The 17,701-nt window shown below is 35.2% G+C and overlaps 2 protein-coding genes across 3 annotated transcripts in view; one reads left to right on the top strand and one right to left on the bottom strand.

The window, feature by feature from the left end:
• LOC113395260 (glutamate receptor ionotropic, kainate 2) overlaps positions 1–6,777 on the bottom strand; it is a 75,859-nt gene extending 69,082 nt beyond the window's left edge. For both annotated transcript variants that reach the window (XM_026632827.2, XM_064219867.1), the window contains exon 1: positions 6,537–6,777. The gene's annotated coding sequence lies outside the window, so the exon portion shown is untranslated. The remainder of the gene's footprint in view (positions 1–6,536) is intronic.
• Positions 6,778–8,778: 2,001 nt separating this feature from the next.
• On the top strand, positions 8,779–17,378 carry Egm (Enigma). Its single transcript, XM_026632821.2, has 9 exons — positions 8,779–9,580; positions 11,395–11,556; positions 12,599–12,742; positions 13,056–13,206; positions 14,136–14,287; positions 15,373–15,488; positions 15,720–15,877; positions 16,605–16,676; positions 17,140–17,378. The coding sequence occupies exons 1-9, from the start codon at positions 8,920–8,922 to the stop codon at positions 17,351–17,353; spliced, it is 1,830 nt and encodes a 609-aa protein (XP_026488606.2). The 5' UTR covers positions 8,779–8,919; the 3' UTR covers positions 17,354–17,378.
• The last annotated feature ends 323 nt before the right edge of the window (positions 17,379–17,701 follow it).

Raw genomic sequence — 17,701 nt, 5'->3', positions numbered from 1 at the left:
TTTAGGTGCACTTATACGGGCATGAAAGATTAACATTGTCACAAAACATCCAGTTGCCCCGCACTAGGTAAGCCTGTTTGATGTTTGGGCACCAATTACCGGTTACAATTTCGCACGTTTAATCAATAGCTCGAACGATATACAATCCCGTAAATAATTAAATATTTATATTTCAATTTAATAATAATATGATCTAATAATGAGCCGAGATGACACAGTGGTTAGAACGCGTACATCTTAACCGATGATTGCGGGTTCAAACCCACTGAATTTTCATGTGCTTAATTTGTGTTTATAATTAATCTCGTGCTCGGCGGTGAAGGAAAACATCGTGAGGAAACCTGCATGTGTCGAATTCAACGAAATTCTGCCACATGTGAATCCACCAACTGGCATTGGAGCAGCGTGTTGGTATATACTACTAACCTTCTCCTCGAAGGGAGAGGAGGCCTCAGGCCAGCAGTGGGTCATTAACAGGCTGTTACTATTATTACTATTTATTCATTAGAACAAGGCACGGGAAGCGTATGAATCAAAGATCTTTTTACTCCTATATTCATCATCATCCTCCTGCCCTTATCCCAATTTTACTTGGGGTCGGCGCAGCATTCTTCCATACTTCTCTGTCGGACGTCATCTCACAAGTAACATTCCTTCTAACCATATCGTCTTTCACACAATCCATCCATCGTTTCTTGGGTCGTCCCCTACCTCTATATCCATCCACATCCATTCTCAAAACCTTTCTCACAACATGGTCCTCATTCCTCCGCATAACATGCCCATACCAAGACAGCCGGTTTCCAGGTAGCTTCTCGGTTACCGGTGCCACTTTCAAACTTCCTCTTATGTACTCATTCCTTACTCTATCCATTCGCGTAACACCACACATTCCTCTCAGCATTCTCATCTCCGCCACATGCAATTGTCTTTCAGTCATCCCTTTTATAGCCCAACACTCTGATCCATATAGAACAGCAGGTCTGACCATGGTCTTATAGATCTTCCCCTTAAGTTTAAGGGGAAGATTACTCCTATATTAAAGTTCAAAATAATACCTTAAATGGGACAAACGTCATTATCAACCAAAAATTGTTACTAACACTATCGAATGGTGAACTAAAGGTCTGTTTTTTAATGATTAGAAGTATTGAATTTTTGAAAATCAATAAAATCATACCCGAGAATTTTTATTACAATTATTTTTTGTTATGTATGTTTCTAAGATATTTTGGCCATATTGCCCGGGGAAACCAGACAGTCTGGATAAACTGGTTGTAGTAGGGAAAATCGAAGGCAAAACATCACGCGGTCGACTACCTACCTGCTGGACCGACCAGAATAGAAAAATAACGGGACTCAATATTACGACTGCCCTGAGGTTAGTCGAGGTCAGAGTGGGATGGAGGAAGCTATCGACAAATCGGTGCAAGCATTTCAGGACAAGCACGACCTTCAGTAATGAAGCACACGAAGAAGAAGAAATTATATACGTTGATGGACGAGTTAATGGGCCACCCGTTTGTAAGTGGTCACCACCACCCATAGACAATGGCGCTGTAAGAAATATTAAACATTCCTTTCATCGCCAATGCGCCACTAACCTTGGGAACTAAGATGTCCCTTGTGCCTGTACTTACACTGGCTCACTCACCCTTCAAACTGAAACACAACAATACTGAGTACTAATGTTTGGCGGTAGAATATCTGATGAGTGGGTGGTACCTACCCAGACGGGCTTGCACAAAGCCCTGTCAACAAGTATAATCACAAAATCCTCATAATTTCGGATTAAGCTATCCTCGTTCAATTGAAAGACTCATCCTGTATACAGATAACAAAAACTTATTCATGGCTGAGTACTCAATACACAATAGTTTATAAACATCAACATGATGCACGCTGTACCTTGCAATATATTAATAATATACCTTCCGGTATACTTTAATCCCGGAAAATGGGAGGGCAAAGTTTTATTATTAGGCCCAACGCAAACGCAGAGTTACCCATCTTTTTAAACACGTTATAATAACGTCTATATTTTAGCCCATTACAATGGAACTAGGAAAAAAGATAAACAAACCTTAGATTCGCGCATTTCATGCGATTTTCTAACAACTCAGCTTTATTGTGCACTACTAAAAGTTTATGATTAATAAATCTTTATTTATAATACAACACTATTACACTTAAACACTTTAATTTCGTTTCCAAAATTTCCGATAACAGTTTCGTCGACGTTCAAATATCCACAATGCATATCATAGATTATTCAAGCTCTCGACCAATTATATCGATTCGATTTTAAAATGTTGTCTATTTGGCTTTTGTCCTCTCGTTGTTTGAACAGGTTATTTACACTATTAAGAGCATTTTAACAATATCAATATCCTGCTCAGCTGTAATGTGGTTGATATCACCCAAAAGACCAAAATCATAATCTTTCAATGCAAATTTAATACAAGAAAAACATCCGGAACGAGAATCAGTATTCTCTAATCGTGTAGGTACATACTTTCGTTTCACAATTATTTCCTTTGTTCCATTTGACCCAAATTTAAGACTTGTATAACGATCCAACAATTCTTAAAATTACTCCTCGTAAATAGAAAGCATTCGAAATGAAGAAACTTGAAAAAAAAAAACATCTACATTCAACATTGCGAACGATAGAAATACGAAAATGTCGTTAGTTTAAAACGGTCGTGTAAAAGTCAAGGTATAATACGGCACTACTGATAGCAGACCACCAAAATTTAACAAGGGATCACCACGCAATACTTATACATAGACAACAAATGCCATCAGTAAGCTAAATAATAAAAAAGCCGAATTGCTAGAAAGGCGCTAGAACACATTCATGTTAACCTAAGATCAGGTTATGAACCTGGACTTTGAGAACTCCTCTAAAAGATAGGCCTCCATATTTTCCAGACCGCGTCGCGCCTCCTTCGAGGGGCAATGTAATTGAAAACATTACATTACATTAGTGAATATTGTACTATAAGTAAAAATATATTAATCTAGAACAGAAATCTGCCATTAAAACATATTTGTAAATACTTACTTATCACGCAGCCTTCGTTTTGATCAATTCATTTACGAATCTGTATCCAATGTAAAATCCTCACAAAAAACTATTTCACTGGCACAGGCATAACGAATTAAACTTAAGTTTGAGAGTGAGCTGAATAAAAAGCTGCCTCCGTTCAAAGCTGTTCCGTTGTGACAGTCACAAAGCTTTGGTTTCACTGACGGATTCTTTGAGAAATCTGACGTGCCTTTAGCCGACTGTCGGCGTTTTGAAAATATGGAAAATTAAACGCGGATTAAAAATGTTTCTCAGAGATGGTTGTGTGGGTTTGGACTGGGTTTCTTTTTTAAACTTCCACAAAACGACATGAAATTCACGCTTACGTTCGATTCGATCGACCAAGTTGGGCCCTTGGTCTATTTGCCAGTGACCAACAGTTTTAAAATTAAAAAAAAAAAACAATCATTCGTTCGAAAAGAAACACGAAAGTAACTCAGAGAGATAATTCTATTTTATATTATCGATGTGACAATTATAATTTCCCGTAAAGTCGTCGTTGAGATGATTAGATCTTATCTTGATGCAGGATATAATCTCGAGATACGAGCTAAGGGCGTTAACGCTAAATGGGGACAAATTTCAAATCAACTAACTTTTCAGTTTGTATTGTTACATGTATGGGAGAAGGCCACATCACTTAACCCCTCTATTTAGTTAGAGTTGATAAACGTCTAAATACTAATAAATACACCAGTACATAGAATATTTTTTATTATTTGTTTAATTTAATAAATCTCATAATCCTGAAGTTAAAATAAAACCCAATTGACAAAAATCTCCGATTCTAATTTGGCGCGGGAAGACATCTTATGTTATTTTTTAAAGGCTTGCGAATGACGTTCTGAAATCGATTACACTTATTTTTATGAAATCGGTTACAATAAAAAAAATATGAGTTTATTAAATATATAATTATCATATGAATGTAACTGCTTAAATAAATATTTCTAACAATACCAATTGGAATTTTAATATAAAACCTATAAAATAACTCGTGAACTGCGATCCCACTACGAAGTTTCTAAGACTTCTCAATTTAATTTCTATAAAATAATTTTCTACTTATTTATATTACGTAAAATAAATAGGTTAGAAACCCAATAAAATGTCAAAAAGTTGGTCTCCTCGGTCGAGCTTTGGGTAAGTACGTCTGAATAGGTACCACCCACTCATCAGATTTTGTATTTTTTTTTATGTGGTGGCAAACAAGCAGGGATTGCAGGTGCGTTGCCGACCTTTCAGTAAGGAGTACGCTCTTTTCTTGAAGGTTCCCAGGTCGTATCGGTTCGGAAAAACCGCCGGCGAAAGCTGGTTCCACAGACTGGTTGTGCGAGGCAGAAAATGTCTTAAAAATCGCGCTGTTGTGGATTTTCGGACATCAAGGTGGTGCGGGTGATATTTGGAATTTTGCCAAGATGTCCGAAGGTGAAATTCAGCATTAGATACGGTCGAATGGAAGGAGCTGGTACTGCGGAGCACCCGCCCAGAGGTGAGAGCAGTATTCCATGTGAGGCCGAATTTGCGCCTTGTATAGTCTTAGACGATGGGCCGACGTGAAATACTGTCTTGCCTTGCTGAGAAGACTTGAAGACTCGATTTCAGACACAAGTTTGTTCCGGTTTTCTTCGACGTTTTCCCGAGAAATATAAGCACGGCCGGTGTATGAGGTGTCCACGGTGCTGTCGTCTGCATAGCAGTGAATGTTACTGATACAGATATTGTACCGCCAAACTTCAATACCTAGTTGTTTTGTTCCGGTTTGATACACAAGGAACATAATATCTTGGCTGCCAAGATTGTTGCCGCATTGACGATGCAAGGAATGTTTAACGACGCCTGTCTATATGTGGTGACCACTTACCCACAGGTGGACCATGCTGCACGGTTGCCTAAATGTATATTAGATCATATTTTATATGAGTTTGTTAGGTTTTTTGATATTAGAAGTATAGACGTAAACTATGAATGGTTTATTTTATTTATTACTAGCAACATGTCCCGGCTTCGCTCGAATAAAATAAGGGAATCATAAAACGAATATAACCGTTTCATAACCGGGCGAAGTCGCGGGCGGAGGTTATATTTTTAGTTTGTATGTAGTATGAATTATTTTGAAAGAAATTACTCGCGAAGAGATTTGTCGCACCGCCAGAAAATGGAACTCTCTACCAGCATACGTGTTCCCCTCCTCTTATAACCTTCTAACGAGGCGTGCAGAGGCATGTCGCGGGCTGGCATGCAGCTCATTGCTGACCGTACTAATTGTCTACGCGTTTGGACTCCACTTTCGCTTACCATCAGTTGAAGTGGAGTCAGCCTACCCGGATAATATAAAAAAAAATCTCCGAAACTAATAACACAATACTATTTTTTGTTCTCTGGTAGTAAGCTACATTATTTAAATACTTTTATATAATTTTCTTTATTTATAAATTGCACGCGTACAACAGAATAAGCATTATTAAAAAACACGACGTCATGACAAGATTATTTTTGCGATTATTTATTATGATAATCAAACAACTAGTTTACTAATAAGAATCATTCAAACAGACAGACCTATTTAGATACCCTATGATATTCACAAAAAAACCTTCAACGCGCGTCTGACATGCGATATACTCGTACTGAAACCTTCAGCAAAACAGCTGGATCTTCTTGCAAAAGTTTAATATATATAAGCTTAGTCATTGATACGGATAACATATTCAAAACCTGTTTGGATTCCTGTTTATGATATTAAATTATTATTGAAATTAAATTAGCTGATACTTACTTTTGTTTGACGTACATATTTTCTTGTCTGAACTGTATTAAATATAAAACTAATACAATATAATAAAATGGACGACAGAAATTGTATCATTAAAGTTATTTAAAAAAAAACTGTTGATGGTAACTTTAATGTTTTTTTTTTTTTAATATGACCTTTGATGAGGGTAGTAATTTTTGTGTTTAAATATAATTAAATGTTTAAGTTATTGGCATATTTTAAGAATAAAAAAACAAGGTCATTTTAATGAAGATAAGCAGCTGAAGTTAAACATTCTTAATACTGTAAATTGTATGTTTTTTTTTACTTTATAAAAGAAAAAGGTAAAGGAAAAAATGATTCGTTCAAATCATTAAATGTAACTTTATTAAATATTTATATCTAATAAAATTTAAATATCTTTCACTGAATAATATTAAATTAAATATGTTTATCATATGAGTTTTGATTGTAGCATATGACGAAGATATAAATTATAACGTTAAAAAAAAACAATATTTATACTAATACATTTATAATCTACACACAAATAATAAAAGCCAGACATCGTGTTGCGCCAATCAAGAAGTTACAAATCTAATTACGGCCGCTAATTATCTGACGAAAATCCAGTGAAAATGTCTTTGAAAAAAAAATGTCGGACACAATACAGTCGACGTTTAAACTTACCATTAATAATCTTCCTTGTAACATCAACGACATCAAACCATTTATTTTTCAACACTCTTACATTTTTCATAGTTGCTCGATTAAATTATCCCACACAACGTTAAACATCGCACACATAATAAAAATCGTAAATACATACATTATTTCACGTTAAAATACACACGGAATCGTCAGTCTGTCAGAATCATAGTCGTTTTTAGGTCCGAAATTATTGCAATGGACACACAGTCCGCACGGCAGAGTAACTCCTACTGATTATTTCATAGAAATACATAGCTATTATTATGTAAAATAACATAAATTAGAAATAAACAAGCGAATATGACCCTTAAATAAATACGGGGTGAGTTAATGTTGCTATGAACGAATTCCGGTAGTGGTTTCTCGCCCCATCTATGGGGCGAGTGCGAGGGATGCTTCGGGTAAATTCGCCTAAACATGACAGAAAATTATTCAGTTTGACATTAATAATGTTTTCTTTTGTTTTAATTTTTGAATATCCATGCATATAAAGTTTCGCTTGTTTTATTTCGTCAAAGGAAAAAGGAATTAATCCAAGTAAAATTATTAATCTGGTAACGATACTATTAAAATATATGTGTTTAGTACTTTAATGCATTGTTTCAATGTTATTGTAACAACTGATTATATAAGATTCAATTTTTAATAATAATATAAAGAGTAATGATAAACATTATACTTAAATAAAAAAAAATAATAAGGTATTGTTTAAAATAATTTAATAAAATATATATCTGACTTATAAGAAATGACAAAATGTTAAAAAAAAAATTAACACTTTCCAGTTCGTACATCACTAGTTCGCCCTTCGGTGTTGCCAAATGCAAAAAAATCTATTCAATTAAAATGCCGCTATTGTTTACATGAATAGCTATATATACACAACGTACATACAGCATAATTAGGGCAAATACAAGAGGCTTTCATTTCTGTTCAGGGTTGATGAGGGTGTTATTGACCGAATATAAATTAGTTAAGGTTAAGTAGCTTTATTGTTTCGAATAAATTGTCGTGAAAATTAACTTGTTACTACCCACTTAATCTTTTCGGAGCTTAATAATACGTGCCTCAATTTATTTTTTGTTAGAAAATTTAATTTAACGCCAATCATAAATACAAGATTAGAGCTTCAAATATTTTTTTATTTTGATACTAAAAGCGTAAAGCGACGGTAGAATTATACAATCTTATTTGAGTGCAAAAAGTTTGTAACGCAAAAAGGTTTCACTTACATCACGAGTGTTAGTTGCACGTACTTTCCTGGATCACGATGATTTATTCCAACATCGTTATGTTTCAGTCAATCGACTAAAAGTAATATTTATAGACCATACTAATACATAAACCATGAGTAATTATAAAGCTACACCTTTCTCACGAATCACTCCGTTTATTGTTTTAAACCACATCAACCCCTTCGGTCGTTTTTTGATATATTACGTTCAGACAGTCACCCAAGGAGAAATCTGTTTCTAAACTAGTCTTCTTCCGCAGCTTCACTTGCTTTGGGGGGGGGTCTTAGTACTTTTGTTCGGCAGTCTCAGATAGTATAAATAAAATAAATAGGTATAAAAAGTAGCCTATGCCCTTCCTTACACTCATTAAGCATTTGGAAATTGTGATGTTCAGATTATTAAATACAAATAAAATTATTACTGAGGTACATACATACATATACATATATTTATTTTGGTATTCCTTATCTAATTCTTCATTTTAGATTTAACTCGCAGAGATATATTACGTACTTGGAAATATAGTTTCGTGTTTACCATCAATGTATGTATCTGCTGAATATTTATGCCATATTATATTTGCTATGGATTATTGTGCTTATGGATATGGATTATTAGTGGTATTCTTTTTATTATTATTAAATAATAATAAAAAGAATACCACTTGCATAGAGCAATTATTTATTGATATTCAAAATTCTTTATTATTATACTTTTAATTCATACTTGTATATATATAAGCACTTAATGTTATTAAATATATTACTAATTCTTATGTTAATAAATATATTATACTTTACTTATTAACATAATATGACAAAATGTATGGAAATATAAATGATAAATGTAAATATTAAAGATGAATATTTTTTTGAATTATAGACTAAAATTCTAACATAATTTGAGTTAATAAATAACCAATTATTAAGCTGTATGCTGAATTGCATTTGCTTTGTTCTAATTAGAAAAAAATGGATATAGTGTGACATATGTCAAAATAGAAAATAACCTTTTCAATAATAATAAACTTATATAAAAGGCATATATTGTTGTTATAATTCATATATTACCTGTTAAAATATTATAGAAATTTATTGAAATTTTTAATACATATTTAATAATTTATTATGAATATCGCTCGCAAGGTCTCTTCAATAATACCGTATCACAATGTCCGGAAAAATGTGTACCGAAAATTTCGTTTTTCTGCTTCAAATTTCGACTCCTCAGCTCAATCACAACCGCAAGTTAGGGAAGAGAAGTTTGATTTCGAAGATTTAAAAGTTTTAGAGCGCGTTGAGCGCCGAAATGCCCAAATTTCGCCATTTATGAAAGATGTTTTCATGTCGATTTTCAATAAAGATTTACTCGCATATCCCGAAATTTTGAACAAAGAAGAATCTGCGGCTTTAGACAACAGAGTTGCTGCATTGGAAAGCGTGTTTTCTGATCCTAAAAAAACAAAAGATGATCGTAGAAATGCGTTAATACAAACAGGAATGTACGGCGCCCCGGCAAGCCTTACAAATGGTGGCCTAGCGATGAATTACACAGAAAGTTTGAGGTATTTAGATGTGATATCAACGGATCTAGAACTAGGACTAGAGTTAAGTGACCACTGGGTTTCTTTAAATGTTCTTAAATTGGGTTTAAACGCAGATGTTTATCAGAAGTTAGTTAATGACCTAACGTCTGGGGAAGAAACTATTAGTATATGCATAAGAGAGAAAATTCCGGAAAGATTGATGCAAGCTGATTTCAGAACTACAGCCGAAATGGATGGGAAGGGTCTGTGTTGTATTTTTTTATCACTTTATTACTAGTTAGAGTTCGCTCAACGGTTGAACTTTGAACATGATCAGTGATCAAATCATGAAAATTTAAGTATTAAAGATTTCATGTTTCGAACATATTTTTATTACTCAATAAATTTTACAAACATGAGTAAAAGGTACTGAACTGTTTTGTCTTAGCCTATAAATATATAGACACCAGAACCGGTGTTTTAAATAGTTTTCAAAACTTTTTAACAGATATATTTTGGTCACATATACTTTTTTGAATAATTAATATTTCACATAACATCATTTCGAAAAGCAGCCACCATTGAGAAGAAACTGTGAGAATCTTTAATAGTTCTTTTTAGATAAGCAGATTTACAATTGTGTTAGTATTCACAATTATTGTTTAATCAGTCCTCGTACTCAAGCCTAAATCTAGATATCTTTATCCAAGAACATAATATGAGCAGTTAATTGAAAGTGTATTAGATCTAAATGATTATTAGGTATATTCATCGAGATCTGTCTGTATTGTATAATATGACATATCTAGTAACAAATCACATGGAATATGTTGATCATAGATTTATCTGTTTGCAAGTGAAATAAGCAATACATAGTTATTCCTTGTATATGTAATTACATATATTATACATACAATGTAATTTTATGTCATAAGACCTGTATTTAAGACATAGAATTATTGTTTAACAAATCGTTACATATTACCTTCTACATATAAGACAACTATTTATAGTTTATTTGATAACTAATTTCTATATTTTGATTATCGTTCTATCAAACATAATAATCAATCTCTACGCTGTCTCGATCCAATATGATATTGTCGAAACAATCTGTGCCTTATTTGTACAACTAAAAGCAATTGTTTCTACATTTAAAATACTTTGGTAGACCGGTAAACAGACCACATGATGGCAAGAGGTCACCACCACTTGTAGATACTAGTACTATAAAGAATATAAAAAATTTAAAGCTCATGTCAAAAAAACAGTGATAAATAAGGTATAATATTACTCAACGCAAGATTATATTGCAGATAAAAAAGCATGGATTTATTGACTTTAGGCAGGATATATAAAATATGTATTAATTGTCGTTTACTGACATACTCTGTTATTAAAATGGTGGAAAAGTGTAATGACTCAGTTTATTGCCAGTTTCTTCTCGGTAGAATTTACTTTCCGAACCGGTTATGGCTTTCAATTTAATTCAATACTGTAACATGATGATTCAAATGCCTTTACTACGCAAAGGATATTGATGCTTATAAAGTTGAAGAGTGATTTTAAAGATTGCTAACAACAATGCTGCTGTTCCGAACGCTAAAAAACTTATCCCAATAAAATGGCACAAAATTCAAATTTTCTCAGAAGCACTTATGAGATTTTTAACTAGCCTATACGGACTACACGTGACTTATAGTGCACAAGTTTGTGCGTAAACACAAATACATTCAAAATTCCTTCATTCTCGTCTATTGGAACAGCAGTTCTGACACGACTCGACCAATACTCCATGGTCGAGTAGTATGTACACCGGTTTTCATGGGTACGCCACTCCGAGGTCCCGGGTTCGATTCCCGGCCGAGTCGATCTAGAAAAAGTTCATTAGTTTTCTGTGTTGTCTTGGGTCTGGGTGTTTGTGGTACCGTAGTTACTTCTGATTTCCATAACACAAGAGCTTTAGCTACTTACATTGGGATCAGAGTAATGTATGTGATGTTGTCCAATATTTGTTTATTTATTATTATTATTAAAAATACTGATGTCTAATGATGTTACAAACTCTCCTTTGCAGGTGTATGGCATTTAAATGGTGAAAAGATATGCACGAATTCGACCGGTTACTTACTCGTCTTGTGTCTCGTGGAGGAGACAAGGTTCAAGGCATTCCTTGTGCATCCGAGAGCGAATGGAATTAGTAGCAACAAGAACTTTGTCACATTCAGACAGACACCTGGTAAGTAATACTATTTTATCATGAGACGTTACAGTAGAATATGTTATCTGAATTCATTGGGACCGATACTTGTTCGGATGATCAAAATGTTTGGGACACAATCGAACAAAAACAACATCGTTTCACGTAAAAACAGCAAAATTAAATTTGACTTACATATTAACATTGTAATACTTTCGTAAAAAAAAAAGTCAAATGCAATTTTTTTATAAAATCATCAAATCATGATTGACGAACGACTGCAACGCGTTTGCGTGCGGCTAAGTCTTGCAGCCGTTTGAAAGGGAGAAGTTGTGCCAATCGTTTATGTCATATTTAATTATTTATTTTTATGTCAGTCAACTACAGGCACAAGGGATATAACATCTTAGTTCCCAAGGTAGCATCGGTGATGTAAGGAATGGTTCATATTTCTTACAGCACCATTGATTATAGGCGTTGGTGACCGATCAGGTGGCCCATTTGCTCGTCGGCCTACCTATATCAATAAAAAAAAACAATATATATCCTGTATACTCCCACAGCCGGGCTTAGGTCTCCTTCTTGAGACGGTTAGATATTGATCGACCATACGCTGTATGCCCAATTTCGTGACGTCCCTTTAGTCATATTTTTCTTCACCCCAAGCACGAGATGAATTAGAAAAACTTGAGGCGTCGTGAGACACACGTTTGGGACAAAGCGGATTTCGCTTTATCTGTATTCAATAACAGACAATAAAATAAATTAAAAACATTCGAAAATAATTAGATGTCAAAAAAAAAATTATAATTAAATCCCGAGTGAATTGAAAATTAAACAAGAAATACATTTTAATAATATTATGTTTAACAGTGTATAACAGAAGAAGGTTGGGAAGGTCATCTTGATGGCGTAACGCGTTTTCCTCACGTGACAATTTTTTGGCACTTCACTCTTGACAACTGCCTTTATTTTTTTTTTGCGTTCAAAAACTTCGTTCCAAAAATGTTAAGATACAATACACTGTCTGAAATATTTCGATAATGTTAAAAATATATATATATATATATTAAATTTTCAGCCACACCCTTAGACGAGATCACAGAGGAAGCGTTGTCACAAACACTCGCAGCATCCCGACTGTACACGGCAACTCTGTGTAGGAACAGTCTCAAGAAATCTATGCACACTTGCTTGGAGTATATAAAACCAAGGTACTTTTCAGGTAACCACCATTTTAAATATAAATTAACTAATATGTACTTGGTGCTAGGTAGGTGTGACGAGTGGTCTGCACCTACCCATAAGGGCTTGCACACAGGCCTACCGCCAAGTAAAAAAAAAAACATATTTCGAAAAGGGTTGCAGATGCTATGAATCAAATAACCGAAAATGGAAAAGATACGCCCGTGCCTCGGTTAGCACGCAAAGCCAATGGTCCCGCATCAGAACTCCCCCTCGTCGTGTCGTGCAGAAACACGTCTGGTCTACAATATATCTTAGGTATATTTAACAAAAAATATATGACACGGTTTCAGGTAAACCGCTCACTGAGGTTCCGACGATCCGCGCCGTCGTAGGCGACACGCTGCTCAAGCAGTACGCCAGCGAGAGCGCCGAGTACTTCACCGCCGGAATACTCGACGGCTACTTGCAGCCGGACGCCGAACTCGAGATGGCAATGTGCAGGTTCGAATCGGAATGTTCTGTTTGCAACCGAACCGCAATACGAGAAGGAATACATTCCAGCGAGAAGAAATTGCGGAAGTGCAAGTGGTCACCACCACCGCCACCGGAACTTCGTGAAAGTACATCGAAGGTGACAGTAACCGCAGGAGCGTTAGCAAAATAGTTCCGTGTATTAACTATTCGACTTGTGCAAAGTTGTGTAAGTGTTTGTATGTTTGTTTGACTGCTGGGAATTGTCACGTGATCGACTTTTCAAAATTTTACCTCGAATTTTTTTTTGTTTATTATTCTTGTATTTATTAAATACCTGCGACGTGACGTGCGTATTGACTGGCGACCACAGAACACCAGCGTTGAAACTCATTTTACAATGATTTCAACATAAGATGAGGGGTTTATCAATTTGGGCATCACATTGTCTGTGTCTTTTGTTATTTTGTATGATCTGTAAAATGTGTATGTCCAAATAGAGACTTTTTTTTTTATTTGATTTGATTTGAAAATTAAAAGTAAAGTAACAAGCCTTCAAATGTCCCACCGGTGAGTTAAGGCCTCCTATCCGTTAAGGACAAGTCTTGGTGCTGCAATAACGGTTGACAACTCTCTGTCCGCTCTTGATTAATGTTATCACGAAAATAATCTTACCATTAAATGATGTGGTTACAAATCGCACACAAAATCCAAACTTCAACAAAAAAAAAACAAAAGCTTCGACGCGAGTTTGACGACGTCACCGCGCCTCTCAGATACAAAACGACGTATCGATCGCGCACAGATTATACGCGTGTGGCAGAAGACGACGGAGAAGAATCTGGCTCCGTACACACAATATTCGAGGAAGCCCAACCGGAGCAGCAGGCGTTCTCTTAAATTCCGGACCGTCAGTGAAGTTATGTTTAATTTCTAAGATCTTTCATTCGTTTTTCTAGAAACTTCATAGCAAATCACGCGCAGTACCAGCTGCTGCAACTCCTCGCGATACCGGGTATGGAGATGCAGGATCGATGTCTGGAGCTGATGGAAGAGATGAGGCTCCTGACGTTGAGGGGCGAGAACACGGACAATATTAATATGTACATAGGTAAGGCTTTGATTGTTTGTATGGATATATTGTCAAAGCGTCGAAAAAAATAGTGTCCAACCGTTGGCCAATAAGTACACGCACACTAGTAAAGTAGTTTGAAAGTATGACGTTTGGTGAATGTCAAGTGTAGTTGTTCACAAGGAACATAACAATTTAGCTCAAAATCAAAATATACTTTATTCAAGTAGGCTTTTACAAGCACTTTTGAATCGTCATTTAACAAACTATTTAAAGTAAAGCTACCACCGGTTCGGAATGTACCTCTCTTACAGTGCCATTGTCTATGGACAATGATGACCATCATTTGCTCGTCCGCTTACATATATCATAAAAAAAATACTTTATTGCCAATATCAGGATTATACATGGTCTATGGTAAACGATTATTTACAAATTCAATCAAATTACAAGTCCTTCATTTAACGATTTTTTTTTTATGTAATAGGTAGGCGGACTGTCAAATGGGACACCTGATGGTAAGTGGTCACCACCGCCCATAGACATTGACAGTGTTAGAAATATTAACCATTCCTTACATCGCCAATGCGCTACCAACCTGTGGAACTAAGATGTTACGTCCCTTGTGCCTGTAGTTACACTGGCTCACTCACCATTCAAACCATTACACAACAATGCTAAGTATTTCTCTAGAATATCTGATGAGTGGGTAGACAAAGCCCTTACACCAAGTACTGTTCAGTTAGTCCTGTGTTGAAACCCGAGCCTAAATCAAAATGTCTTTCAAATTGAATCCAAAAAATATTAATTAGTGATAAATTACACAGATAAATTCACAATAGTAATTAACATAGATTCGTTAATATTTTACACAAACATACAAATCACTGTATCTACTGCAAAAGAATAAATATAATGTCGGAAGTTGGTTATTCGACGCAGACGCGGTGCGCGGGAAAACTTGAACGTAACCGTCGATACAAGATGGCCGCCCAACGATTCGACGCTTCGCTAGATCGCTGTCCGAATCCGTAAATAAACAAGATGGCGTACGATAAGCCGTCGCATATTATTTTTAATTATGATAAAGAATATATTATAATTAGATGTTATTTAATTTCCAGCGCTAAATGGGATACATCACGCCGGTAAATCGATGGCGACCGAAATTAAACAGATGCGGAATCCAATGTTTAATCCTTCGTTTATTTTTAAGAAAATTCTTACTGACAGACATCAGGTAAACATTAAACTTCTGTTATACTCATGATTATTTTAGTTCGTTCGACAGCCTCGTTGGTCTAGTGGATTGATATAGAACCTCAGATCCTGAGGTTCTGGGTTCAAACCCCAGGTCGTGTCGATAACAAAATGTTTTTTTTTTTCCGGTTCGACTTTGTAGAAACATTGAAATCCAGTGTTAAGATTTGAGTAAATTATATTTGGATTCAAAACTATTATAATTTTTCAGGAGAGAGATAATCCGAAGCTGGACCTCTATTTATCGGAACATCTGCATCCAACGCTCAAACAGTCCGCTGAGAAGCTGGAGTACTGCGTGCTGAGGATGCGTTTCACCTGCGAGACCTTGATGAGCAGACACGGCCAGGAAATAGGGAACGCGTTCACGTGAGTTAGAGTTGGAAATTAAATTAAAACACATAAAAGTAAAGAAAATAACATTTTCTTTGTAAATGTCGCGCTGTTGGGCGAAGGCCTCCTCTTCCTTTGAAGTTTGGAGTTTATTTCACGACGTTGCTCCAATGTGGTTCGGTGGATACACGTGGCAGAATTTTACTAGTCAACTTAACAGAATTAGACTCATGCAGATTACCTTACGATGTATTCCGTCAACGCCGAATACGAATGAATTATCATAATTAGTATTCAGTACATGAAAATTCAGTGGTGTTTGTCTGGGTTTGAACCCGCAATCGTCAGTTAAGATTACATTAACATTAGGCTAAGGCCTCCTCTCCCTTTGAGGAGAAGGTTTGGAGCATATTCCACCACGCTGCTCCAATGCAGGCTGGAGCATGTGGCAAATTCCGTTGAAATTAGACACATGCAGGGTTCCTCACAATGTTTTCCATCTCCGCCGAGCACGAAATGAATTATGAACACAAATTAAGCACATCAAAATTCAGCTGTGCTTGCCTGGGTTTGAACCCGCATCGGTTAAAATGCACCCATTCTAACCACTGGACCACTGCTGATTTGAAACCATTAACTGAGGCAGAACTCGAATAATAGACCGTCATCTCACTAGTTTTTAACTAAATAAATAATAAAGTATAATCAAAAAACTCTTAGAGACCAGAACTGCTGATTTATAAGGAACTGTGTTTTATTCCAGAGAACTAACAAGACTCGCCGAAGCGGCGACTGAAATTTTAGCCATGAGCGCTGTGTTGGCCAGAGCGTCCAGGTAACGTTACCTGTTAATGGTAGAGACTGAGAATCTCGCGGAGCTATTTCAAGGGATTAAGAGATATTTTTTAATATCCTGCGGAGTATGTTAGATTAGTTAAAAAAATAGTAGTTGTCTATGGGGTTGTCTTTATGGTATCTATATAATTTGACATTATGTGTTAAGTTTGATTCTGTCGGATACCCGTATAGCTATTAATATGTCACTATTAATACAAGAGTCATTTATTTTAATACAAGGAAGACTTGATCATTATAGTTGAATGATAAATTATAAAGAAAAATCTTTCATTTTCAGTTTCACGAATTAATTTAAAGAAAAACATTTATGTTAATTAATAATACAATTAAGTTTTTAGTGAGTAGGTGTTAATTTACCTCTGGAAACCCTCTCAGGTCAAGACCTCTAAAGCTTTCCATTTCTCTTGGGCTATTGTGAGCGACAATTTTTTTTTATATAGAGCGTACTGCATCGGTCTGCGTAACGGCGAACTAGAGATGAAACTGTCTTCGTGTTTCGTCGAGAAGTCCAAGGCGAGAGTACAGAAGCTACTATTAGAAGTCAACGATGGGGAGTACTTGAACACGGACCACTTCCGGATCCAGTTCGGAAAGAAGGTTCTGGATAATAAGGACGCTATCGTCGAAAAACCAACAGCGAGAGTTTTTTGGTAAAATAAACTTTGTTAAATAAAAATAATTGTTTTATTTACATTTATGGCAACATTGGTTGACGTATTAAGATATTTATTGGGGTTCAAATGAAAATACATTTGCGTTTGTTTAAATATATTTAATAAAAACTTTAATTATCTGTACTAATATTATAAAGTTTTTTTTTTTTTTGTTTATATGTAAAGAGTATTCTCCGAAACTAATAATAATACAATTTTTTTTTTTTTTTTCACCGATACAAACTATAAAGCTACATTATTCTGAGTGCTATAGGACTTAAATTATATTTATATCATATCATTTTCTTTTTTAATAAATTTTCGTGCGAATCCGGTACGAGTCGCTAGT

Source organism: Vanessa tameamea, chromosome 29 (genome assembly GCF_037043105.1).
Source record: "Vanessa tameamea isolate UH-Manoa-2023 chromosome 29, ilVanTame1 primary haplotype, whole genome shotgun sequence".
Classification (NCBI taxonomy): Eukaryota; Metazoa; Arthropoda; class Insecta; order Lepidoptera; family Nymphalidae; genus Vanessa; species Vanessa tameamea.
The sequence above is the reverse complement of the archived record's forward strand: the minus strand, read 5'-3'. Positions and strand labels throughout refer to the sequence as shown.